The sequence below is a fragment of the Sylvia atricapilla genome, chromosome Z, assembly GCF_009819655.1.
Source record: "Sylvia atricapilla isolate bSylAtr1 chromosome Z, bSylAtr1.pri, whole genome shotgun sequence".
NCBI classification, from domain to species: Eukaryota; Metazoa; Chordata; class Aves; order Passeriformes; family Sylviidae; genus Sylvia; species Sylvia atricapilla.
The window spans coordinates 4,012,188-4,039,545 of record NC_089174.1 but is presented as its reverse complement, the minus strand read 5'-3'; the positions used below and the strand labels follow the sequence as shown (position 1 = coordinate 4,039,545).

The following is a 27,358-nucleotide window of genomic DNA, read 5'->3' as shown; positions in this document are numbered from 1 at the left end:
GAGATTGACAAATTGTGAAATGAAGAGAAATATTTTCAGTTGTAGCTCAGTTTTGAGACAAATGTAGCCAAGATTTTCTCATTGCCTGTGTGAAGCCAGGCCAGATACAGGTAGAAACAGACTCTGTCCATTACAGATTACAAAAAAAAAAGGTAGAACTTCTCACTGCAAACACAGCTGAGTCATTTATAATCGGCATTTAACACATTTTCAGCACCTCTGTAGCTCCTTGGGAAGGTAACAGCCATGTGTTAGAATATTTCCTCACTTTGTTACATTTACCTTACTGCCTCTCTCACAGGCTGTGGAAAAGGTTGCACCTAAGTTGCAATCTAGATAAGAAATGATAGTTTCTTTAAAGTTGTGGTTTTTTTTTTTTTTTTTTTTTTTTGTTTTGTTTTGTTTGTTTTTTGTTTTTTGTTTTTTGTTTTTTGTTTTTGGTTGGTTGGTTGGTTGATTTGTTGTTGTTGTTGTTCATTTTTGTTTGGTTGGTTTGGTAATATCTTGCCTCTTATCCTATATCTTAAAACAGTAAAAAGCAAAACTTTGTAAAAAGTTCCATACTTATGTTTTGGATTCAGTGGAAGCTTTGTAAAGCAGGATTTGATTTATTTAAAACAAGACAGTGCTTTAATTACCACGCTGATTAACGCTGGCTTTTTTCTGCCTGCCTGCATTTTATCAAGGTGTGCCTGAACAGAAAATAACTTCTTTATATGTCACTGATTCGTGGTGCTGCATCCTCAAAACTTTCTGGGTCTCTGACTTTCCAGACCCTGTTTGAAATACATGAGCTCTAAAAAGGCAACAGTTTTACTGTTAATAGAAAAGAGGAGACAGTCACGCAGAGCTCCTTGCTGTTCCCCAAAGCTGCTGTGCATGGCATTATAAAAGATTGTGTTTCTCTGCTGAGATGCCCCAAGGTGACCATAGAGGGAGTGACATTAAGGTTTCACATGATAAACAGTGTTTGCTGTGAACGAGGGGAGGAGGGAGAACTTAGATATTATTTAACAATAGAAGAAAATTCATTTAGAGTGAGAAATAGCTGGGCTGGGGAAGAGGATGGCATAACACTGATGGTGGGAGCTGGTAGGTCCAGCTAAGACACGAAATAAATGGCCAGATGGAAATACAACCATTTTTGTCTCAGCTGAGATAACTGCTTTAAGTGTAAATGGGAAATGATAGGGAAAAAGAGCTGGGCATTCATAAATAGAAGTAGTATGTGAAAACAGTGGGATGCAAGAGCAAGTCGTGCATTGAAACTTTAATAAACAGTGATTTCTGATTGGGGATGAACCTGCAAATACTAATGTTCTGGTTTAACCCAGGGGGCAGCCCTGCCTACAGGGCTTTGTTCTCCTCTTCAGGGCAGTGCCATTGTTTACAGACTGACATAAAATGTGCTTTGTGTCAGGCAGTGCCACCACGGTGCCATAAATACCTACTTGCTGTTGTTGATTACACTGTTCCAGCACACTTACATTTGAGCTCAAGGCAAGCTGATATTTAGTATAACCTGATTAATACAGTTAATATTTATAGGTGTCACAGGATTTGCTTTGACTGAAAAGATTTTAGTGTGAAGCATTTCTTTGTTCTCTTAAATGTTAAAAAGGTGAGCTGGTTCAGATCAGGTTTTGAATAGAAAAGGATTCACACAAATGCATGTTTTAAATAATTTATTTTTTCTTTTAATTGATTGCTTAGCATTTCTTGTCAGTTAGGTATACCATGTACACTGGAAGTTGCAGAGGTGCAACAGGAACAGAACATTTCCTTCTGTGAGCTGATCGTCTGTGCTAATATTTTTTTTCCTTTAATCCTTTGCAGTTTGGAGGAAATTAGATTGGTATTACTGTTATAGTTCCATTACTCTTACCTGTTGCAGTAATTTTTGCTGTATTTACCTATCAGAAGGAGCTGGTGCATCCCTTTTAGAATAATATAATAATCTCTTTGTAGCTGTCAGTTCATACCTCTGTAATCTGCCAAAATAGATTCCTGCTCACTCTCACAACACGTCAGTCTTCCCTCTGATGAGGAGAGTTTCATCTCACTGCTCTAGATCATCTTTGTGATGCCTTTCAATTGAAGATATCCCCTTCTTTCTGATACAGTTTGTCAATTCCATGACCCATGGAAGATGGAAATCACAGTTCTTCATCATACTTCAAGCATCATATTTCATGTTTGCAGCTGGTTATTTCTGAGCCTCACAGCAGCCTTGGATCAAGTAACTCATATCACTGTCAGGATCAAGAGTGGAAGATGTGTTTTATGTAGAAATAAATCTAGGAAGGTAGTTAGAATTATAGACTGAGACTAGATTTGTGGTAAAATGTGTATCAGAAAGTCATATTAATGAAGTCTTTGTTGATAATCCTGTTGTAAGCAGGGGAACAAATGTTAAAGTCAAAAGCTCTTACATTGGAGGAGGCCAACAACCTTTCCTTGGTCTATTTATGTTTTAATTCTGTAGGGTTCAATACATATAGAAAAAAGCAAGATAGAATGGCTAATGTTGAGGGTTTGGTTTATTTGATTGCTATTTTTTTTAGTTACTATGTGTTTCTTTACCTTCTGAATGTCCTATAGCTTAGATTAAAATTTTGAGTTTCTGCTTGGAGAGGTGGATGGTTTGTTTTTCTTACTTCACAATCCTCTGGAAAAAGTCAAACCCCACCTGATGTGAAGTTGTGCAGCTGCTTCAGCAGAGGGGCTGGTCCAGACAATCTCTAAATGTCCCTCCCCTCCCCACCCACTCTGTGACTCTGGTCTCCACCTGCATTTTTTGACCTTTGCAGACCAGGCTAAGGACTTCACACTGGCTGGGATGTCTCAGGTGGATTAAACTGCAGACGTTTGTGGGGCAGTACTGTTTCTTCTTCCCCATTTTTTGTGACAGCATGGAAAGGGAAGTGAATGGATTTAGGGAGCTCAAAATATATTTAGGAAGCTTCTTTTGCTTTGGAGTTGAGCTCCAGTCAAGCTCTAAGGTCACTTTCTAGTGTTTGTAATTTAATAAATAGGGAGAGCTGGACATGTTGTCTTTCTAAGGTAATTTTTAGCTGCCTTTTAAAAGAGGGGTTTTTTTAGGACAGACACGCTGTCTTTTGAGTCGTGATGAGTAATATTGACCTAAGTCTACAGTTAGGGAATAGGTCAGACCCAAAACACCTTTCCCCTTTTTCATTTGCTGATAGAAATTCAGTGTTTTGGCTAAAGTTACACTTCTGCAGTTTTTTGGGGTTTTTTGAGGTTTTTTATTTTTTACATGGATGATTCCCCCTGCGTGCTTTTCCCTTGAGATGTGCTTAATTACCATCTGAAGTTTTTACATCACTTTTTCAAAATTAGTCTATTTTCATTATTTTATGCTGTAGCTGAAAATCTGCCTTCTTCCAAATCCTCCTTCCCATTTGTTCATTTTCCCTGCAATCCAAAATACCAAAGCGTATGATTCTTTAGAGAAGATGATGTGCTGGAATAAAAATACTGCTCAGGAGTAATTTGTCTAGAGAGATCTGGACAGACAAGTGGTCATCTCTGGACATGATTTAAAAAAACAAAAAAAGTCACTGGGTCTGAGCTTTAAAAGGGAAAACCAGCTGATTTGCATTCCTGCAGCTGTGACTTGGTGTCAGCGAGGAGATAAAACTCAGCTCCTGACTGGTGGTAGTGAGTCAGGAGTCAAGGTAATTGCCTCTTGTTGGTTGATACAAGGCTCCTTTAGGGTGGTTTATGGCACTATTGCTGTAAAACTGTCAGCTCCCGTTATCCTGACGTCCCTTTGGGGATTGAGTGGGGACTGCAGGAGAAAGTCTCGCTCCAGGCACAGCAAGTTCAGTGAGTTAGGGTGAGGGACAAGTTAGTGTCTCTTTCTGCATCCCAGGCTCTGATTTTCACACGAGCTGTCATGGAACAATAATATATAACTTAGCATGTTTCTGAGTGGGGAGGATGATAGACCCGAGCTGCGAGGCACGGATCTGTCAAACGGAGAGCTGCACTTCATCTGTCTCAGCTGAACATCATCCTTGGCTGATGTCTGGGCACATCAGTTTTAGCACAGATGTGGGGATGCTTTCTGAGCACAGGAGGCTCAGGGTTTGTTTTGCACAGCTCCGTGTTGTGTGGCAGCACAGAGAAAGGAACATTTTCCCAACAGCCATCCGGAAAACAATTGTGTCGTTTATAAGAAATTGCCAACTACATGCTCTATCATGCTCTCCACTGATAAACCCCAAAAAGCACTGAAATGCCCCTTCTAAATGAAGTTGTACTTTGGTTTGCATAGCTGCATGGTATTGGAACTGCAAACATAGAGTTACAAAAGGTGATAAAAGTGCACTCAGGACAGATTATGCTACACCCTTAATTTTTCCTACTGTCCCAAAATCTACCATATTTTAGAGGTGTCATATTTTTGTACATCACAAAAGAAAGAGGTAGGAGCCTTTCTCAAATGCCATAACAGTATTGCTGTGCTGTTGGGGTATTTTCACATATTCAATGTCTTTTTCTGTTAATAGAGATGCCTTTCTTTGGCCCTTATTTTATCTTTAAACAATGACCTGACACAGGAAGACACCTCTGAATTTCAGACCATTTATTTATAAATTTTATCAGTGCATTTGCTTGATATACTGCTCACCTTGTATCCAACAGCATTTTAACCTTGTTTTGGTAATTTTTGTAGTTAAAAGTCACCAAAAGCTATCACTTTCCAGGCATGAAGCATTTTAAAGACCATTATTTTTTTAAACAAATTAAAAGCAATTATAACAAATTCTGCCACAGTGTCAGCTCATGTTTACTACATGTACTGTAGAAGTTCTTTAGATCCAGTGTAATTCTTGTTTCAGAATAACTTCGCAAGGATGACTTTTTTTCTGCTTCCTTTACTTATTGTAATGGATGCATCAGTGCATGACTTGCCTGTATTTTGGATGGCTGTCATGAGAAACCTCGAATGAGATTTCCAGCAGGTCCTAATGTTATTCTTCTCATTAAAAAATCCAATTTATTAAGGAATAGCTGTCTTTTTTCATGAGTATTTATGAGATCATAAAAAAGTCTGCTATTTTCAAAATATTGAGTAAAGAATAGAAAAATGAAAGGTGAATCTTAGTTGAAAAAGGTTTTTCTTTTGTCCAACTCGCTTCTCTAAGACCCACTTTCATCCCACTTTTCTAAGGCTCTTCATCCCATCTAGGTGGGATGAAGATTTGAAGATTTCCAATTTTTAGGATATGTTTTGAAAATTGGAGAAATAGTTTCAGTTTTTCCTGGTTTAAGTTGTCATAAAATGCACAACTGAAATAGTCAAATAGCTTTTATAGTAAGAATGTGTTCTTGATTTTAATTTTACTTTAGTTTTCTAATGCTGGATTTTAGTAATAAAGATTTAAATATCCTAGCTAGTTTTCCCCCAAATGCACTGTATAGAATACTTCCATTTAAGAAAAAAGAGCTATCGAAGAATATATTTAAATCAAGTGTCAGCTATGGTTCATGGCACTTGACTGCATTAGTACAGTTATTTTTATTCCTGAAAGAAAGGTGTATTGCAAAATAATTTATATTCTCTAACCCAGAAAGATAATTGGTCTGAACACTTTAATCCCGTAGAGCTTTTGAAGCTGGGACATGTAGCAAAGACTATTTCAGACAATTCTGAAGAAACAAAAAGAAACATTGCTAAAAGAAACGAGTTCTGAGTCATCAGCTCTCAGTATTGAAATACATTTTTCTCTTATTGTGCTGTAATTGCTGGCTCTATTAATGTGATGTATTCTTGCTTTGGTTATTGCTGATGTTCCAAAGTCGAATAATTGTAGTTTTTTTTTTTTTTTCTTTACTTTTTCAAGCAAATTGATGGTTTGTTGGGGGTTTTTTTCCTTTTTTTTTTTCCCTTTTTTTTTTTTCTTTTGCGTCAGGATATTCTTCTGTGCTTTTCAGACTGGGATATTATATGGCTTTTTCACTTGGAGAATACGTTTCTCTCTTCATCTTAACCGGAGCCATATAATTTTCATCCTCATTTCCATTAGGGATTTTTCACGATAATTTGTTGAAGCAGATTTAAAAGTATAAACAGAGGAGTAACTTCTATTTTGTTCCTCATCCTCTTTCCCATCTAATATAAAAAATAGTACTCTGCCACTTATTTGTATATGACTTTTTTGTGAATTGGCACTTGTTGGGAAAGCCAAGAAATATTGTGAATACCAAAATTTAAAAGTCAGTTTAATATAGAGGCTAAAACACTTGTAGAACTTTCCTATCACCTTTATTGTTTTACAATAAATGGTTTCACACTTTTTATTGTTTTACATAAATGAAGTATTTGTCCATGATGAATATCCAAGATACTTACTATGCTTGTACAATATCAAAACTCGAGCAAGTTCCTTGAAGTTTCCAGATCACCTGCTTCTTTTTAAGATTCTACAGTAATGCTTATTTTTAAATTCTGAGGTAGTTCAGCCTCTCTCTCATAAAAAACAACCCTTTCATTTTAATAACTCAAACCTTCAGCTGCCAGTGTCATCCAGAGCTCTTGGCAATGAAGTTCAGTGTCTAAGTGGACCTTTGGCAAAGCTAAGGAGAAGAACTTGTTAGTGTGTGTGTATTTTAATATCTGTTTTAATGTCTGCTTCTGATATTTTTATTGTTTAGGTTTTGAAGTGCATTATGGTAAGATGTTATCACCTTTGCTGGACACCTTTATTTATCATCTGAACTGGACTTTGGTTTTCTCAGTCTTTGCTTGTGTCTGTTTGCAGAGTCTGCAGCTTCCTCACAGGGGGAAGAGGAGGGGCAGGCTCTGATCTGTGGGCCTGACCTAAGTGTGGCCTGGCAGGATGAAAATGAGTTTCCTCTGATCTTCTGTCTCTAACATTTGATATCAGATGCTTGGGAATCACCAGAATATTTTACCAAGCTGTTCCTGAGCTTCTGCCAGTTTGAGGCTCACAGATTTCTTGCCCAGCATTGCTGATTCTAATATTATCTGTTTGGTTTGGATTTTTTTGTTTGGTTGTTTTTGGGTTTGTTTTCCCTGTATGTGCAGTTTTTCCATTGGTATTTTGTACCTGTTTTGTAAAAATTGTAAATTGTAAAAAATTGAGTGTTCAGAACATTGAACACTAAGCTTTAGTCACTGCATTGTGTGAAGATCACTTGTTTTAATTTCTGCTTACACCAGCCCACTGGTGGCATTCTTATCCTATGAAAACAACCCTGCCTTTGAAATGTGTTTTGGATGCAGTGATAAAAGACTTCAACTTCATTATTTAACTTAAAGAAGTATACAGTTTTATAGGCTCACGGAGGAGCTGAGAAACTGTGCAAAGACATTTTTCACTAATATCCATGCCCCTTGTATTACATTAAGCAGAAATAAAATTGATTTAGTTCATATTTAAAATGTGTGTAGGCTTGAGCTGAGGTGGGGAGTAAAGCCCAGAGATACAACCGGAACTTGTTTTGCTACCCGGTGGCAGAAAACTTTGCAACAGTAGAAATATGTTTCCCTCCTAAGTTTTCCTGTGTTCCAGGAACTGGAGGAATAGTCAAGCCTTCTTCAGAAGTGAACCTACCTCTGTGGAATTAAAACCTGTGTGGTTTAATAGAATTCACAGAATCACCAGGTTGGAAAAGACCTTTAAGGTCATCGAGTCCAACCCAGCCCTGACACCTCAACTAAACCCTGGCACTGAGTGTCACATCCAGTCTTTTCTTAAACACACCCAGGCATGGTGACTCCACCACCTCCCCAGGCAGACCATTCCAGTCCTTTTTCACCCTTTCTGTAAAAAACATTTTCCTGATATCCAGCCTGTATTTCCTTTGGTGTAGCTTAAGGGCTGTGTCCTCTCCCTCTGTCAATTGCTGCCTGGAGAAAGAGACCAACCCTGACTAAAATTTTTATTGATTAACTTTAATAACAGCATCAAAGCTACTTGATGATGGAGTGTATGATTCAGGATTCCAGCTGGCTGAAAATCTCTGTCCCAGGCTTGAAACCTTTCACAGTCAGTGCTGTGTCTGTGGAAATCCTATCTTAACATCTAGGGTAGTGGAAGAAGTGGTAAAAACATCAGTCTCTTCATCACTCTTGTAATATTCAGATAATACCAGGAGAGTTCCTGCAAACAAAGGTGAAGCCTTTCAGAATCTATTTTGAATATTGTTTTAAAGTTCAACGGCACATTTATCACAGCACAGCATATGCTTCAGGCTGCTGAGTTTCACAAGCAAGGTAGTAAAGAAAATTCCTTTTTTGTTACTCATTGCCTCTAACAAAGACTTGAACATCATTTTGTGCAGTGGATATTCTCTTTTCTTTTTTTTTTTTTTTTTTTTTTCTTTGTATATTGTGGGTGGAACAACTTTGTCCATCAGAAAATGGTTTAGGAGCTTATATTTTGCTGATCAGGAGACTCTGCCATGATTTGCATTTGAAATATTGAGCATCCCTGTAAATCGGGAGGCAAGAGTTGGTGCTGCAGTGCTGTGTGCTACCTGGATCTGGCACCACTGAAAGCTAAAGGTGCTTTATACTTTGAGCATTCCTGTGAAATGATGGCTTGGCTTTTCCTGCTGGGCAGCTGTTGGAACTAATCAGATTGTGCCTAAGAGCATAATAAGGAAAAACTTTAATAATGCTTAGCCCTCTTGGAAGCTCCGTGGCTTCAGCTGTCATTCTCACTTTCCCTAATTTAGTTTAGGTTTTCTGTTCTGTTAAAAGCCATAATGCTGGATTTCAAAACAGATTTCACTTAATTTTACATTTCACAATGGGTGCTTCCACATATAACCACAGTAGGCCTCTTCTTATGTTGCCAGTAAAGTTAATTGAGTGTGGAAACAGAGCTTTGACTCTGTAGGTAGAACACATAAAAAATTTAGTTTTATAGTGTCACCTTAGGATTTGAAGATAGTGCTCTGTTTTGAATCCATGTAACAACTGAAACCTGTTTTATTGCAGAGAGCAGTCCTGCAGATTTCTGTGAGCAAATTGACTCAGTCCTGTCTTGGAGATTACTTGTTTTGTGTTCTTTCAGTATCCGTGAACCAGATGAATAATGACAGTTGTAGTACTTGGTAGAACATCCTGGGCATGTTTTAAAAATAGTGACATGCCCAACTAAATCATTGGATTCAGAATCAACTGTTTGTTTGGCTGACTGCTTCATCAACATAATAAATTGAATTATTGTCCACAGCTAAATACCTTAATATGCAAGAATCCTAACATGATAAACCCTCTAAGACAAAGAAATAGAAAATAATTAGTGGGACAAATCAAAGTATAGACAAAGTCTTTGTGTCTAACATAAAAATTATTTAAAGACTGTTTAAGTTAAATAGTTTGAGCTGTGCTTTTTTTTTTTTCCATGGTCATTTTCCCAGGTGATGGGCATAAGTTAGTACATTCTTTACGCTGGATTTCAGGGTGAAATATTTTAATGGTTTTGGTTTGGTGGGGTCGCTTGTTTACATCACGTGTTTCGAATATGAAGGCTAAACTTCACATTGAATTACTCAGAGCCTGTTATCATCCCCAGAGGGTGCTTTGTCCCATCCCTGCTCCTGGTGCCAACCTGTGTGTGGCTGAGGGGTGCTGTCCTTGCCAGCAAGAGTCTCAGGGAGGATGAGTTCTCTGGGCACTGTGCTGGGTGTTCAGCCAGGGGTTCTCATCAGAGAGCAGCAGCTGGGAGGGGTCTGGGGAAAGTTTTCAGTTCTGGTTTGCCACCCTGACACCTTCCTGGCTGGAATGGTGGCAGCTGCCCCAAAGCTGTTTTTGTTTTTCCACTGAGGAAGAGGCCTCAGGTCCAATTTCTGTGTGTGCCTATTATGGAGCTTTATTGTACCACAAACAATATGTGAGCTGTTATTTGGGAACGTCTGTTTTAGGACAGTGATTGAATTAACCTCGGGAAAGTAGTTTGTGTGGGCCCAGATCTGGGAAAGCTTGGATTTTCCCTTTGACTTGGGTTACAGGAGTCCTCACTGGGCAGAAATGGCTTCGCCTACCTTTGTTTAATTTGCTTTTTCTGGTATAGCACACTTTGTGAGAGGGCAGTCACGTTGCTGAATAACTCCTGAGCTGTGTTATTTAATCTGGCATTAACCTTGCTGAGGAGATACACCACTCCCCATCACTCACTCCCAATGTTCACCACTCTCTGCTTCTTTTCCCATGAACTCTGGGAAGGTTTGTCTCAGTTTACAATTTATTGGAGGATTCACGTTACCTGGTGAGACTAATCTAGAGCTCTGCAACAGGAGATGCATATTGTATTTACCTTCTCAAGCTGGTGTTCTTCACGCTTAAATATTGGCTTATTGTGTTCTGTGGTCTTATGGTTTTCTTCGATTTTTTTTTTCCCCTTCTGGAGGAAAAAAAAAAAATCCCTGTCCATTAACCATAATTTTTGGTGTATATTCATGACTAAACTGCTATTAGGGAATATAAACAGAACAAAAACTGAGCAGAAGAGCTGGAATGGAATGATGAGTTCTTGGTGTTTCCCTTGTAAACATGCCATTCTAATATTCTGAAATTTATTTTCTTTCTTACGAATCAGTTACATCAATTCCATCTCTGAGTTTAAGGCCAAGAAATAGCTAAGTGCATTCAATTAGAGTGGAATTGGAGTTTTATTTTTGTTTTTAGAAAGGAATATATTCTTGAATAAAACTAGATATTGAAGTATAAATCAAATACTCTTATAAGATTTTTTTGATCCCAAACTCACAGGGAAGCATTTTCTCAGAATATAACTCATTAACTGGGAAGTCAAGACAATTTATTTGCTAGAACTTTCAATACACACAGGTAGCAAGAGATTTCTTTTCAAAATTGACTTTCAGACTCAAGTTGCTGCCTTACAGTGAGGAAATCTTTCTTCTTTTTTATCTTGCTCTTGTTCTAGTGAGTCAAATAAATAGGAGTCAGTAACACTGGAGGAGGGAGAAGTCAAGTTCCTGAGAAATCCAGCAACAGAAAATACATTTTTGGTTTATCCCCTACCCTCCTTGATCAGTATGGTGAAAAGACTTTCATTTACTGAGTTTTAGAATTCAGTGTCTCTGGAACTATTTTTAGTAGTGCCACTCTGTATTTCTTCTCAGACATCATCACCCATTTATTTCTCTGAAATTGCAGTATTATTTATTATCTTCCTATGTGCAGTAGAGTGGCATCTTGCACTTGCATACGTCACATACTTTTACAGTTTAATATGGGAGCTTCACTGTTATTTTCTGAGAGTAATAAAAAAAGGATAAGTTTTCATTCCCTGAAAAAATATAGCTTTATTTCTTTCAAAAGCAAACCTGATCCTGTGGCAGTTAAATGTCACACGCACACACTCTTTCTTATTTTGATTTTTACAAAACCCTGCAGAGTGGAGGCCTTGAGAGAGGCTTATGATCAGGTCATTTCTGCAGTAGTTGTGACAGGTCTAGAATTCCTAAAACCTGCTTGTGGAAGCTGGGAGAAATCTGTTCCAAGTGGAGGATGTAAACTCTTTTCTGCTAGAGGTTGTTTTTTTTTTTTTTTTTCTCATCCTGCTATATTTTTTCCCAGATGGGTTGTGAATTTTCTGCGTTAAGGCTGTGGATTTTTTAATCAACATTCATAAAGCTGTGGCACATGGACATTGAAGTTCCCTGCACATGAAAGAATTTCCTTGTGTTTGTGGAAATGTGGGGGGTTCCATATGTGTGTGTGAGATGCTCCTGCTATTCACATGGAAGTCTTGTCAGCATGTTTTTGTTCCTACAAGTGTAGGCATAAAGGGAAGGTGCAGTGGTTTTGCTCCCAGCTGAACTTGAGCTATAGAAGGGTGTTAGGTCAGAGAAGACAATCTTGCTGAACAACTTGTTGGAAAAGCTGCAGCACCAGGGGTTAGAATATGGATTTTTCTTAATGGAGGCGCCACACATTTAAAGATATCATAGACACTGAATTTGTGTGTGTGTGTAGTATAGGAGGGAATGAGATGATAACTGTACATATTTCATGGATGTTGATGTGCAGCAAAGCACAAGGATTCCAGTTTATTTCATGTTTTGCTCCCCCATTTGCCACGAACCAAACCCACACATATCTGCTACCCCCAGTCTCCACTGAAATCTCTGCTTGCTGGGGATGCTGCACAGCCCCTGCTTTAGGGGAAAGGAATTTTCAGACCTGTCTGGGTTGTTTGCACTTCCTGGTGTACAAGTGGCTGCCAGGTTTAATCCCCTCCTGCCTGGCAGGGCTGATGTGCTCAGGAGCAGGCTGTGAGCGGGAGGGCACAGCAGGTTCACTCCTCACCAGCACCTGGCAGCGCTCACCCCGAGCTCCAAATGTGCCACTGGGAGCTCAGACACCGCCTCTGGCTGCTGAGGCAAAATGAGGTTGTGATTTAGGAGCTGTTCTGAGCAGCTGTACAGAATTGTTAGTGCCTCTCTCCAAAGGCACAGCGCCGCATCGGAGGCTTGTACTCATTTATTTCTCTTCCTCGCACATCCTCGGTTCCGTGCCTGCTCTCAGCCAGGAAACAGAGCAAATATGTGGCTGTCACCTTGTATAATGCAAATATCAAAACGTACTTGTTGGGTGTATTGTTGCCTGGTATAAATCCTTTTTTTTCTTTTTTTTTTTTAAATTCTTTTTTTCCCCCTTTGCTATATATCTATAGTGAGACTCCAAAGGCAGAAACGTACTGAAAGGCAAGTCAGGTGTCTGGAGCTTTATCATGGGAATTCAGAGCAAAGCTCAAACATGTTTAATACCTTAATCTGAATATCCTCAGGGTGTTGAAAATGTAGCTTTTTGTTCAGTAGGATGTCTGTGAATATTCCTGAGCAACTATAATGGAGGAGATTAAGAGTGGAAGTTGGCTCCCTGGTTGTTACCAGCAGCAGTTCACCTCTCTTGTTTTGGTCAAAGTGGCTCTAAATAAAAAAAAAACTTGGCTTGAAGTTCACAATTCTAAAGTTTGGCTCCTAAAGTTGCATAATGATTAGTTAAAATTTAAAATTTTAAAGTTTAATTTTAAACATGATTAGTAACTCGGAAGTGGCTGCATTTTTCAGACCAGCTACAAACTTTGGACAACTGATAAAAGCATCTCTGTGCTTCAATTTTCCATCTTTAGTTAGTCTGCAACTATTTATACAGCATACATCATTATTGTGAACATAGATTCCTTACAGTTTTGTGGTGCAGCTGCATATTTTTCTGAAATATATAATTGTTGTCTGCAGTGCATTATGAAAGACCACTCAAGTAATGGCCCAGCTCCTTGAAAGGAATTTTTGTAATTTTGTGTCCTGTTAATGCAGAAGTGTGGGCTCACCATTATTGCCACCTTAGTTTGTAGAGGTGGATAAAGTGAATTTCAATGTAAAATAAAAGATTCAGGGTTCTGTTTTGTTTTAGGTTTTCTTTTTCGGTTTGTTTGTTATGGTTTGTTTTTGTTTTTTTTTAATTGTCATCCATGTTTGAAAAGATAAATTAGATTTAATTAGGAACCCACAAAGAGCTCAGCTTGAAACAACATCTCGAAGGCCAGAGATGTGCTATGGAATGAGAACTCTCTTTTTATCCATTATACCTGGTGCAGTCTTGAAAATGTGAAGTTCATGTGGGTTACCAATTTTCAGCTCTTCCTGTTCTCTCCCTTGTAAAACTTGTGGTTGAAAGTATTGACACTTTTAAGTTAGGGAGTTTCAGGCTCACTTGAAGTATAGACTGAAGAACATAGGGCAGCAAATAGAGTAGACAAATCAAAAATACAGTATTCACTGTCCCTAATTTTTTCTCCTCAGTGGAGGTGAATATGATCTAATAAACAACTGAATGCCAAGAACTGAGTAGGATGAAAAAACATTCCGTCTCGGAATAAAACACACCTATCTTATATCTACCTGTCTTAGAAAATAAAGTAGGCAATGTTTAGAACATGACAAGATTGAAAAAGACTCCTTAAGAAGGGACCAACTCATCTGAAAAGTTTAAGGAGGCTCCAGCAATGGAATTATTAGGACTGTTTAAGTTTTGTAATAGTAACATTAAATTTATATTTCCAAGGAAGTAGTTTCCTGTTTTGGTAAACCTCCTAACCTTTTTTTCCTTTACTTTTTCAGAAAATCAGTATTAAATGCATTGATTGTCCTCTTCTTCATTCCACATTGTACTTTTTATTGTTCCTTTCCAGCATAAAATGGTTCATTATTATCCTTTTGTTCTATTGACCCCATCCACAGCATTGTGCTTGCTCTTGTTTCATGGGACAAGAGCAGCTTTGTGTGTGGTTGTGTATATGGAGAGGAAATTTTGGCAATATTTTCCATTTATAGAAGATCTTATATAATTGGAGGTGGAAAAGTAGCAAGTTATGGTGTAGACATTGCTAATAATATGATGTCCTCAACTCTTACGTAGGAATGGAGCTAATTAGGATTCTGAATGCAGAAAATGTACTTTAGGATTATGCATAATTGGATGCTTCCAAGTCCTATTTTTACTGTGTTTCTGAACCTGAAAGTTCAGTTTATTCCAAGCTAAACCTTTTTCTTGCTTCAAAGGAAACCAGTGGAAACAGTGCATGATGCTGACAGAAAACCATAAATTGAACAAAAGTCTTAAGAATCTTGGCCTACAAATTAAAAAGCTGTATTGCTCTGACAAAGAGAGTGTTTCAAATCTGTAAGCAGCTCTGCATCTGCTGAGGTGTGCATTATAAAAAATTCTTACCTTTGTAATGTTATTTTTCTCCTTTGAAGTTCTGCCATTCAGTTCATAAGGTACTAATGACACTTATTTCCAGTAACTTTGGGTTGTAAGCTGTGGGATGCTATGAGAGGAGTGACTGTAGTGTCTTTAAGCAGGACAGCTGTCCAACAAATGGTAATTTTCTAGAATGCATGGACAGCAAATTGCACACTGGGTGAGTAATAGCAGAGAAGGGACTTTTATTGGAGCTACATCACTTAGGGTAGTTTGGATCTGAGTGCATTCATATGCACCCATTACAGACACATCATTGCCTACCATGTGGAGTATTTTGTATTTAAGACTTTAACTTGGCTTTGGCAATTCACAGTTTCACATCCAAAGTATCGCTTTTTGAAAGAAAAAAACGCAAGTTTAATTTTCAACTTCTATAGAAAAAGAAGACCACCGTGTAACTGTGGTCTGTTTTTTCCGCATTGAGCACTGAAGCTGTGCTGCTGTACTCTCTTCTCTGCTGATAGACAGCACAGGCACAGAGCAGTTCCATATGTCTTGGCAAAAACAGGCAAGGAAAAAGAGTCTTGGACCCGTCTTGTAGCTCTGCAGAAGATCTGCAAAGATTTTCTGTGTTGTTCCATGTGAAATAACCAGCCTTTAACAACCATGCATTATTTTCTGGACTTTCTGAAAAGATTTTAGGACCCTAAATTACATTTCAGCCGAAGATATTTTATTTATTTGATGGATTACTGACTTACTTTGTGATGATAAACCAATATTTTAATTTTTTTTCTTCTTCCTTTTGTTCTTTTAAGACTACTGTTAACATGCAATAAATGTATGCTTCTAGCTAATTGCAATAGTCATTGAAATAAGTTCCTGTAGAATATATGTAAAAGTTTGATCTGTGCATGGCTCTTCTGTTTGAGATTCAGTTGACACCATGTGATGTGTTTGTCATTTACAATGCCTGAAGTATTGATAATAAGTGTAGGGTGAAGCTGTAGCCACAAGACAATGAGCTGTCTTTGCTCTTGTGTCTTTCTCTGGAGGTTCTCTTTTGAATGAAGATTGAGGACAGGATTTACCCTTTGTCAGCTAACAATGGATATTTGTTATTGCACACAATTATGTAATTTGTATGCTTTAAGAAATAATCTCTGGTAGCCCCTCTCAATTTGAGTACTCTGTATTACAAGCAGTTGGGTTTGTAATATTATTTAGCACAAAGTTCTTTCCCTTCCTCACTCCCCAGTTCCTGCTTTCTGCCAGTGTAAGTCCAAAGGATGTTCTGAACACAGTGGACCATGTCTCTGTTATCAGCATTAACCAGAAGCTCATCTATTTTCCCATCATTCCTAACAATATCCAGGTAGTCAGCACCCCACCGATTTAACAAAACCCTATGGTGAAATTATACTGCAATATCTGTGTGCAGACTTCTGGTGCACTTTGTCACATCCAGTCCTGTCTGCAGTATTTAAAAGCTGTTCTAGCTCACCAAACTATGTGTCCGTGTGTCATTGATTATGTATTTATGAAACCACTTAAATGCTGCAATTTTTAAAATACTCTCTAATTTTTTATTCACATGACAGCCCAAAACAGCTCCGAAAAGGACATTTGGATCCATTACAAATGACCAGGTAAATATACACAGTAGGGAGTGTTCAACAAGGAGGTTTCATTATTTGAGAGACTGCGTGTGTAAACCCATGGAAAAGGCTGTTATGAAAATTGGGTGAGGTAACAGAGCTCCTTATTGCCCTGATAAGGGATTTTGTGAGTAGGGTCAGAACCTCTTTAAACTAATCCAGGCTCTGAGCTGGGCATAACTTTGGTTTGCCTCCGATAGTTAGCGCTTAAATTGTATTTTTTTAAATTTAGTAAGTCAATCTCTCTCATTTCTCAGTCCCATTTTTCTGTCAGGGTAGAAATATTGATGGAGCAGATTATTTCTAGCAGTTGTTTTAATGGGCAAAGAAAGGTATTCTATAATTGTTAATTATCTATTGTGCTTTTCCAATGGACTCTTGCCCTTCCCAGTGTGAACAAATCCTTCAGATCACTGGGATAATGTGGTGACTGAGGTGCAGTTCAGTCCAAATAGAAATCTGACCCTAATGGAAATTTTAACTCCACTGAACCTTTAATGATGATAAAGCTATGTACTTCAACATCAAGAAATTAATCCTGAAGGTTTCTGTTCATGTTTCTCATTTTAGCTCTCAATTTCTTTGCTCATAATGGAGAGAATTAGATATTTATAATCTTAAAAATATATTTATTGAATGTTTCATCAATTTTTGTTGAGTGTTTAGAATGTGAGAACTATCTGTTCTTAGAAAATGTGTTTGTTAATTTGCAGCATGTCACACCAAACCTTATCTCTTAAACAATGTGAAATAGTCTTGCTAGAGTTAAGAGAAAGTCTACTTCTCTGTAATGGTTTTTCTGTGGTTTAAAAGAGATGTCTAAACCTGTAATGAATAAGAAGAAATAGACATGGATAATATTTCTTTCCATAGAAAATTATTCAAGTGTTAATAATGAACTTGGAAGAGATCTTTGCATTCTTTTCTTTCTCTAGTCATTCACTGCTAGTGATAGGGAGCTAAAGCACCATGTTTTATATCAAACTCATCTGCTGTAATGAAAAACCCCTCTCCCATACTGGATAGGAAAAGCAGAGATGGTCACACACATGTAGAGCCACATGAATTCAAAGTCTGTACAAAGTTCTTGTTGTAGCAGTGGGATCTAATGAGAGAATAATCAGTGCCCATCTGTCACCTTGTGTACAAATAGAGAAGTAAAGTGAGCTGACAGGTTGCTTTTACTCTGGCTTCTGTTATTTTCTTTCCTCTGGAATCTATGTTAAAGCATAAAATATATAATTTATAATTTCTAAGCAATTATGAAATTTATTGCAAATAACTGCTAGCCAGATTGAATATGAGGAGGAAACTCATGCTCTGCTTCCTATAAGCATAGAATTACCATTCTAAAATTTACCCTAATTGGTTCAAAATGTATATCTTGATTTAGAAACCATTTGCAGGGCTTATATTTTCATGCCTTCTGCTAAAGAAGCCAAATCTGTATTTGTTTTATTACTTCAAAATGTGTTCCAGCTCACTTTTTACTGTCCCCAGTTGCAACTTGATGTTGCCACAAATGCTGTGCAAGTTGGCACAAGTGCTCTGCAAGTAATTTTGGGTATGTGGATGAATAGTTCTGTCTCAGGAAATAAAAAATGGCTTACATAGGGTCAAAATCTGGCTTTGAGAAAACAAATCAGTGATAGAGTCCAGCTTTACTAAGAAGTGTATAGAAGCTATAAATGCATTCACTTAATGGTGGGTAGCAAGATACAGGGATTACAAATCTTTTGCAACTGATGAGAAAAAAGGGACCTTGAACAGCAAGAACATTTTCTTTTGGCTTGTCCTGGAGTGTCTCAAACCAGTTTAAACACAATTGGACCTGGTCCAGTGAAAGGTGTCCCTGCCTGTGGGAAGGGGCTGGAATGAGAGGATCTTTAAGGACCGTTCCAGCCCAAAACATCTCTCATTCTAATACCGATTTTCTGAAAAAGTAAAGGAAAAGAAGTCTAGGTGGTTTACCCAAACAGGAAATTATTTCCTTGGAAATATAAATTTAGTGTTACTATTGCAAAACTTAGGCAGTTACCTGAGTGAGGGTGAAAGATGAGAAGAATAAGCAGAGAAAGAACAGTTGTTCATTATTACAAATATTAGACGTGAAAAGAAACTCCTATTTAGTGCACAATTTTATTTATACCTTCTTTTTTTCTGGTCATCCTGTGCATTCAGCATTAGCTATCTGCATTCTAGCCCTGCCTTTTGTGGGACATGTGGCTGTAAAACTGCCTTTGCACCATTGCTCTAAGTGGTGAGATATGAGAAAAGATGATGATCACACTGTTCGTAATTCCTCTTTGTCTGAAGAGACAGCACAAGAGAGAGGGAATTTAGGTTTAGATTCCAATATTTATTTTAGCAGATTTGTCAGCACTACTGTTTTTTAAAAAAGCTATGTTTGTGCAATATGTGTAACATTTTGGTGCAGTTCCAGAGATATTCAACAACCTCGATGAAAAATATTGGTAATTTTAAAATTTATCTCATAGTTCTGTGTTATTTTTTTTAATGAAAATAGGTCTTCTTTTTTTCACTGGGATTGTAATTTTCACTACAAATATAAAACATATAGTGATGAATACAGGAATAATTTTAATGCATTTTTAAATACATTTCTGATGAACTGTTAGGACATAGTTTTGTCTGTATCCTCTGATGCCTGAATTATGTAGTAAACAGTTTATCAGAGAAGGTTTTTGTTTTTTTTTTTAAATTTATGCTAATGGTTTCAGATAGTGTCCAGAGTTGCTCTGCAAACAGAGAAATAATCCCTTTATCTTTGTTGGTTTCTTTGAAGTTGAATGTTGAAATGGGTCCTCCAGTGACTGAACTTTGGCTTCATTCCTCATTTCCACACTCATTCATACAACAGAGAAGCCGAATTACATCTGTACAGGAATTTAATAGCTTTTCTTTAGAAATGGGGAATCTGGATGAAAAAATCACCATCATTTCTGCATTTCCTCTTTTTCTAGACCATCTGTTTATTGCCATTTTTGCTCTGAAGCTTTCTCAAGGCTCTGGAGCTTAAATGGAAATATAAGATATGGAAAAATAAAGATAAATATAAAAATGTATATTCCTGCATAAATATATGCTCCATGACGATTTCAGAAAAATAATGTGAGATTTTTCTGTTTAAATACTCTGTCAAACTGGAGTGTGTTTTCTCTGTGTCTTGCAGGGTCAAAACGTATTTGGTCTTGACATAACTGAGACACCCGAGGGGGATAAGTGGCCTCAACTGATTGTCCAGCAGATCCTGGACAGGGAGCAGAAGGACACCTATGTGATGAAAATCAAAGTTGAGGATGGCGGGAGCCCCCCGAGGTCCAGCACTGCCATCCTGCAGGTGACGGTGACCGACGTCAACGACAACCGCCCGGTCTTCAAGGAGAGCGACGTCGAGGTCAGCGTGCCCGAAAACGCCCCCGTGGGCACCTCCGTGTCCCAGCTGCACGCCACCGACGCCGACCTGGGCTCAAATGCACAGATCCACTTCTATTTCAGCAACCAGATCTCCAGTCTGGCCAAAAGGCTCTTTGCCATCGACAACACCACTGGCCTCATCACCATCAGGGAGCCGCTGGACAGGGAGGAGTCTCCTGTGCACAAACTGACTGTTTTGGCAAGTGATGGCAGCTCCACTCCATCGAGAGCAACGGTGACTGTTAATGTCACAGATATTAATGACAATGTCCCATCAATAGACACGAGGTACATCATCAACCCGGTCAACGGGACAGTGCTTCTGTCTGAGAAGGCTCCCCTTAATACAAAAATTGCTTTGATAACGGTGATGGACAAGGATGCTGATCAGAATGGGAAAGTCACCTGTTTTACAGATCACGATGTCCCTTTCAGGCTAAAACCAGTGTTTGATAATCAGTTTCTCTTGGAGACAGCCACATTTCTAGACTATGAAGCTACGCGGGAATACGCCATCAAAATAGTGGCTTCAGATTCAGGGAAGCCTCCCTTGAACCAGTCTGCAATGCTCCTGATCAAAATTAAAGATGAAAACGACAACGCCCCAGTTTTCACACAGCCCATCATAGGCCTTTCCATCCCTGAAAACAACGCTCCTGGCACTCAGCTGACCAAGATCAGTGCCACAGATGCCGACAGCGGGCGGAACGCCGAGATCAGCTACATCCTGGGTTCCGACGCACCCCCAATTTTCAACCTGGACCGCCGCACAGGCATCCTGACAGCAGTGAGAAAGCTGGACAGGGAAAAGCAAGACAGGTACTCTTTCACTGTGCTGGCTAAGGATAATGGGATGCCACCTTTGCAGACCAATGCTACGGTGACGGTGTCAGTGCTGGACCAGAATGATAACAGCCCTGCTTTCACACATAATGAATATAATTTCTATGTGCCAGAAAACCTGCCCATGTATGGCACAGTGGGGCTTATCACAGTTACGGATGCTGACGCGGGAGACAACGCCGCGGTCACCCTCTCTATCTTAAATGGCAGAGATAATTTCATTATAGATCCACTTACTGGTGTAATAAGACCTAATATTACCTTTGATAGGGAGCAGCAGGGATCATATACCTTCCAGGTGAAAGCAGTGGATGGAGGAAGACTGCAGCGTTCCTCAACTGCCAAAGTGACCATCAATGTTGTTGATGTAAACGATAACAGGCCTGTTTTTGTTATTCCCTCATCTAATTACTCCTATGAGTTGGTCCCAACATCAGCCAGCCCAGGGTCTGTGGTCACTAAAGTCTTTGCAGTTGATAATGACACGGGAATGAACGCAGAGCTCCGCTATAGCATCATAGGTGGGAACTCCAGGGGCTTGTTTACCATTGACCAATTAACAGGCAATATTACTTTGAAAGAGAAGGTAATCGCATCAGATCATGGCTTGCACAGACTGGTGATCAAGGTGAATGACCTGGGACAGCCGGAATCTCTTTACACCATAGCTCTTGTGCACTTGTTTGTGAATGAGACAGTCACCAACAGCTCCTACGTGCAAGAGTTAGTGCGTAGGAACATGGAAACTCCAGTTGGCCAGAACATTGGGGATGGTGAGATAACCCCTCAGACCAATGACTATGTCAAGATCATCATTGCCATAATTGCAGGCACCATGACTGTTATTCTGGTAATTTTTGTTACCGCTTTAGTCCGGTGCCGCCAGACGCCCAGGCACAAGGTTGTCCAAAAAAATAAGCAGAGTGGCGAGTGGGTTTCCCCCAACCAAGAGAACAGGCAGATCAAGAAAAAGAAAAAGAAGAAGAAGCGCTCTCCAAAGAGTCTCCTCCTCAACTTTGTGACTATTGAAGAGTCTAAGCCTGATGATCCTGGCCACGAGCACATAAATGGCACTTTAGACATTCCCGTAGAGCTGGAAGAGCAGACTATGGGAAAATATAACTGGGCCACCACACCAACCACGTTTAAACCTGACAGCCCAGACTTAGCAAAGCACTACAAGTCGGCTTCTCCTCAGCCTACCTTTCAGATTAAACCCGAGACTCCCGTTCCCCCCAAGAAGCACCATGTCATTCAGGAATTGCCTCTAGACAACACCTTTGTGGTGGGCTGTGACTCACTTTCCAAGTGCTCATCCAGCAGCTCGGACCCTTACAGTGTTTCTGAATGCAGCTGTCAAGGAGGCTTCAAGACCCCAGGCCCCATACACACCAGACAGGTAATGGAATTTTAAGGTGCTTTCTTCCTCCTTCCCTCCTTACTTTGCCAATTCTGTAACTCCAGTTCGAGGCGCTGCAAGGAGTAAGACTTTGAGAGTTAGCATTCGGTCGAGGCATTGCAAAAGAAACATTTCGAGCTTCCTGAGTGGTAAGGGAGAAAAATGAGAAGGGAAAAGAGGGTTGTCTGTGAGGAGATCGAGCAGGCAGAGATCTCTGTTGGTGGTGTCCTGACTGCAGATGGCAGCATGGCACTTCCCACCTCACCGCGGGACCTCGAGCAGCTCAGAAGGCTCCGAGTGGGACTGTCCTCTCCAGCCTGGTGTGCTCGAGGATCCAAGCAATCTAGGCCAGGTGGAAAGCAATAAAGCTTTACAGGAGCTCGTAAGTGGTTCTTAATATTAATGGAGTCTGGAATTGCAGCCTTCATTTGGGCGTAGCTTTGCTTCAAGGTCTCTCAGGAGCAGGTGAGGATTTTCCTCAGAGAGTTTCAGTGCCATTTTCAGACTGGAAGGAGCCTTAAATCTGGTGGAGTGACACAGAAGACAGGCAAAGTTAGGGGAAAATTAAAAGCATCAGCATAATTGATCTCACTTATTTGCTGCTCTGCTTGATAAACCAGGTATTAGCTTCTTAGAAATGTAGTACAACAAAGGAAATGTCTAAGGAATCCTCAGCTTAAAAATGAAAATAAATTGAGAATTCAAGTAACCCTTATTCTTCAAGACCCTACAGGAAAGCTTTAAGTCACTGAAAATAGAATCAAATATATATCCATATTTTGAACAGTTTTATTAAACTTTTCTGTTTACTTTTCTTTCTTCCCAAGTATCACAAAGTTTTCTGTGGGGATAGTTCTCTAGTTAAGCTTTATTTGGTCAAAGAATTAATAATTAAAGTAGCACTTACTTCAGGAGTGTTTATTTTATTATGGATAATATATTTTAACTTGATAATATGTTTAACTTAACTTGGGAACAAGTCCTCAGCATGGCTAAGTCCAGTAAATTTCTTCTTCCAGCTATTTTTTTTTCTGGAAACTTTGTTTAATTACAGCTGTAATGATAAAAATATGCATTAAAAATGCTTCTCATACGAAGCAGTCATCATATCTTTGAAAATTTCAGGATATGTTTTTTATTTTATTCTTTTCCATTCCCTCAACCAACACAAATCTGTATGGTAATCTATATTACTATGGCTAACATTTTTAAAGAAATGTATTTAAGTGTTTTAAGTCAAATTACATATCAGAGAAGCCTCTTGCCAGTTAGTTCATCTGTTTGAACTCCCATGACTCTGAGGAGAAGGCAGTGCTGTTTTCAGCATTTCTGTAGGCCTGATCTAAGTGATTTTTTTTCCGTGGAGTTCTGGTACAGTTCCTGAGAGTCAAAAAGGTTCTGCCATTGTCTGCTGAAACACACTTTGTCGTGCAGTAATGCTGCTAACAAAGAAAGCAAGCTCGTGACTCTCAAAGTCCCTTCTGTGGCAGCAAAAACCTAGAAAGAGGCATGGGAAGCACTTCTCTTCTGCGGAAGCTGGATGGGGGAAAGAGCATTTCCTTTTATCTGTGCCTTAAAGGTCTGTGACAGGGGGTTCCTTTCTGGAAAAGCAGAATAGAACTGTGGGTTGTTGTGGGTTTTTTTAATGCTCATTAGCTGATACCAGCTTATCTTCATAGAGCTGCACCTAACATTGGTAGGATGATATCCTAAATAGATAAGAAAAGAGATTATTATTACTGTTTGTACTGATTTTCTTAAAATTGCAGCTATCCTTCTTTTAGGGATATTTTTCTGCATGAAAATGAACACCTTGTTTGGAGGAAGGGTGACTAATCACTATAATGGCCCTTTACACTAATTTGGAAACAACAATTGCCTTTAAACACATGAATTCGCATTAAAAAAAATGTTATGTAATTTCATTAATGCATTATATACATAAGTTGGGCCATTAGAGGAAATCCTTTGTGTTGGACTGTGACTAAATGAAAATTGTATTTCTTGGTAAGTAAAAACAAGTAAAGAATTTCTTAAAGCTCAACAGATCTTTTAATAGTCAGTCTCACTCCTACCCTGGCTCAGTATTTGTGGTCTGGGTAGTTTTATCTCCTGTGGGATTCTGGAAGATGTCTCAGGCTATTTGAGGGTAGTCTGTCAGCCAGCAAAACAAGAGACAATTACAAATACAAATAATCCTGAGGCACAGTGTCTCCAGCTGTTATCCCACCTCCCTTCAGCCTCAGACACCAACAGGATCTTTGTAATTCAGGGTGTTTTTGTGTCAGACACACTCTGAATTTACAGAAAACTGTAGGGCAAGCCCGAGAACTGAAAGTCAGTTCAGGTAAAAAGGGAGGATGTGCTAGTTTGAAAAGTGAAAATAAGATGCCTGATGTGAGAGGAAAGTATTATCATTTATCACTTTTACCATAGTGCAGGAGTCCTGGAGGAGCCTAAAGAAGGTTCTGTACACTATGAAGTGTCTCTTCAGTTTGCAATGGGGACTGATATTATTACAGGCTACACATCTTTGCTATTGTTAGTTTTGTTCATGCCAGACTTTCTACTCAGATATTTGAAATAATATTGCGTTACAGCTAAAAATATATGTTTTCTTTGGATGCTCTAAATTTTGTGTCTGTCTGAATGGTATTGATTCAGGTCTTTAAAGAAAGGAAATTATGCCTTTGCTTTACTGCTAAATTTGTCTAAGTGATCTATAAAATGACAGAAAGTCATTATAGCAGTTTTTCTCAAAAAGCATGCAAGCAAAGATGGAAAGGTTTTTCTACTAGAAAATCCCAAAATATCTCTTTAGTGGTCATGTGGGCAAATAAATACAGCAGTGGCACAGCTGAAATTTTTATGGGGAAGCAATTGGAGACTCCTGAAGCAGCTGAGGACACTTTGAATCATAAACTGCAGGAAACTGGAGAGGGAAAGTATGGTCTTAATGTAATGTCCCCTAAGAGAGAGGTCAAATTTTGCTCTATTTGTGTAAGAGAAAGAGCAAGAGGCAGAGGTACTGATACTGTTCTGAAGGAGTTAATCAATGCCAGTGACAATAGACCTTCAGAGTAGCATTTTTTGGGGGGAAGTGGAGATAATTCTTTTAAAGGAGTTTTACCAAGTGATGTATTGTGAAGGGGCTTATTCATAATAAGGATTTTCAAATTAGGATATCTGGAGTGCTATAACAATCAAACTGGCTTTCCATGTTATCAGATTTCCATTGTTTTGGCAGTCCTGGACTTCACAAATAGTGTTTTGGGTTTTTTTAAGAAACATACAGCATCTTTAAAGTTTGTTTGTCTGCATGCTTTGTAAAAGCTAAGTTATTTTTGACATTCACTTCAGTGGGAGCAAACTGTGTGAAGTGTTCCACACTGACACAAATCTTCTAATTTCCTTTGCATTTGCATGGGAACGATGAGAAGGAGGGGGAGGAGTTTTCTTCAGTCTCATTTTCATGTAACACAATTTCAAAAATCTGAAATCTCTGCTCATACACTTTAAAACAGCATTCAGACATTTCAAATGCCTGTCTAGGTATCAGCCTGTCTAGTCAAAACATGCATAATTATAGAGCACAGTGTTATCTGTGGCAGCTTGATTCAAGGAAGGTAGAGCTGCAAAGTTTCATCAGAACTCGCTGTGCATTCTCCTACTTCTTGTCCCTTTCTTTTGCTGAATGCTATTTCAGATGTGCCTTCTTGTTTGAAAATAGTGAAATGCATACTCTAGGGACAGAGGAAGCACTGGCAAATTTACACCTGGTCACTCAGGAAGGGTCCTGTGATCTTTTGGGTTGGCATCTTTAATTTCAGAACAAAATTTTTGTGCCTTGGTGCTACTGAGGAACTTTGGTGCCTGTTGAAGCAGCACTGGAGGAGCTGGAAGGTGCAATGTGCTCTGCATATGTGATTTTCTGCTTTTTTGGGGGGGTTTCTCCCTGCATCCCTCTGGTCTCGGGTCTGCCAGTGAATTCAGCTGCACTGTACCGTGTTGGGGAAGCTGCTGAGGGAGGGAACAGGCACAGAGATGGATTTTTGTCCTGTTTGCTGATGCAAATCTTCATTAGTGGAGTTCAGCTGGTGGGATTATTTAATCTGTGAATTTGTCCAGACTTATGAAAAGAACTTTCAGATGACACAGTGGTCTCTGCTGGTTTGGTGGGAGCTGATGGAGATAGACATTACACTCCCCACAGAAATCTGAGTGGAAGTAGCCCTCATTTCAAATACCTTACATTTTGGGGCCCCACTGACTCAATTCTTGATGCATCACCACAAATTCTGTGGTTCTATCCCTGCCTGCTTAGACCTGCTTACAGTTAGGGGGTATTTGGGTTTCTGATATAAGTTTTGTTGAAATGTCATCATGACTTCCCACTCACTATGAGAACAGTGTGCTCAGGATGTGAATGGAAGGAATATTGAAGTGTTCCTGAAAATAATAGCTCTGAAACTCATCTATTCCAGTGAATCTTTGGCTGCAGGATTTTTTGCTTTGTGTGATACCATTGAGTTTAATTTAGAATCCTGTAATCATCAGTAGGCAGGGCTGATGCTTCTGAGGTGTAAAACAGACATAGCACTGATGTTCTGTATTGATAGATACAGAGTAAATTACACTCAAATAACATTTTCTCCTAAATTTTAGCTAAATAACTGTTGATACAAGTCCTTCCTAAAAGCCATTTCAAAATTGATTATTATGATTCTAAGTATTCTTGTTATTTTACCTTAATTTTCCGACTGATAATTTTGCTTGTGGTTCTGATCTCCTGCTATGTACTTATATTTCACAAAAAAACCCAAACCAAAACAACAACAAAAAACAAACCAACCAAACAGAAATATGAATTTGGAGAAGAGATTTCCAACTGAAATATGAATCAAAGTGTGCAAACCAGAAGTTAGCAGGCAATTATTTATATGTGCATCACTACTGAAGTAAAGCTGGTCAAGAAAATGCTTTTCCTCTGTGCAACACTGGTAGAAACTCTTCAGTGATTTCTTTTAGTACTTGACACTAGAAAAGTGTGGGGGAAGGTATCTGGAAAGTGCCCCCTTTGCCTCATAGTAGAAAACCAGAGCATGAAAAGAAAAGAAATTTGTGTTTTGTGTGAAGAAATAATTAAAGATTTTGAATATGACACACACACACAAAAAAAACCAAAAAAAAACCAAAAAAACCAAAACCAACCAACCAAACAAACAAAAAACCACAAAAAACCCCACAAACACCAACAAAAAACAAACAACCCCCCCA

The 27,358-nt window shown here is 38.9% G+C and overlaps 1 protein-coding gene across 2 annotated transcripts in view; it reads left to right on the top strand.

The window, feature by feature from the left end:
- Positions 1-27,358, top strand: part of PCDH11X (protocadherin 11 X-linked) — a 204,218-nt gene that overhangs the window by 49,008 nt on the left and 127,852 nt on the right. For both annotated transcript variants that reach the window (XM_066340005.1, XM_066340006.1), the window contains exons 3-4: positions 16,345-16,392; positions 19,595-22,081. In XM_066340005.1, the coding sequence (XP_066196102.1) occupies positions 16,345-16,392; positions 19,595-22,081 (2,535 nt within the window). The remainder of the gene's footprint in view (positions 1-16,344; positions 16,393-19,594; positions 22,082-27,358) is intronic.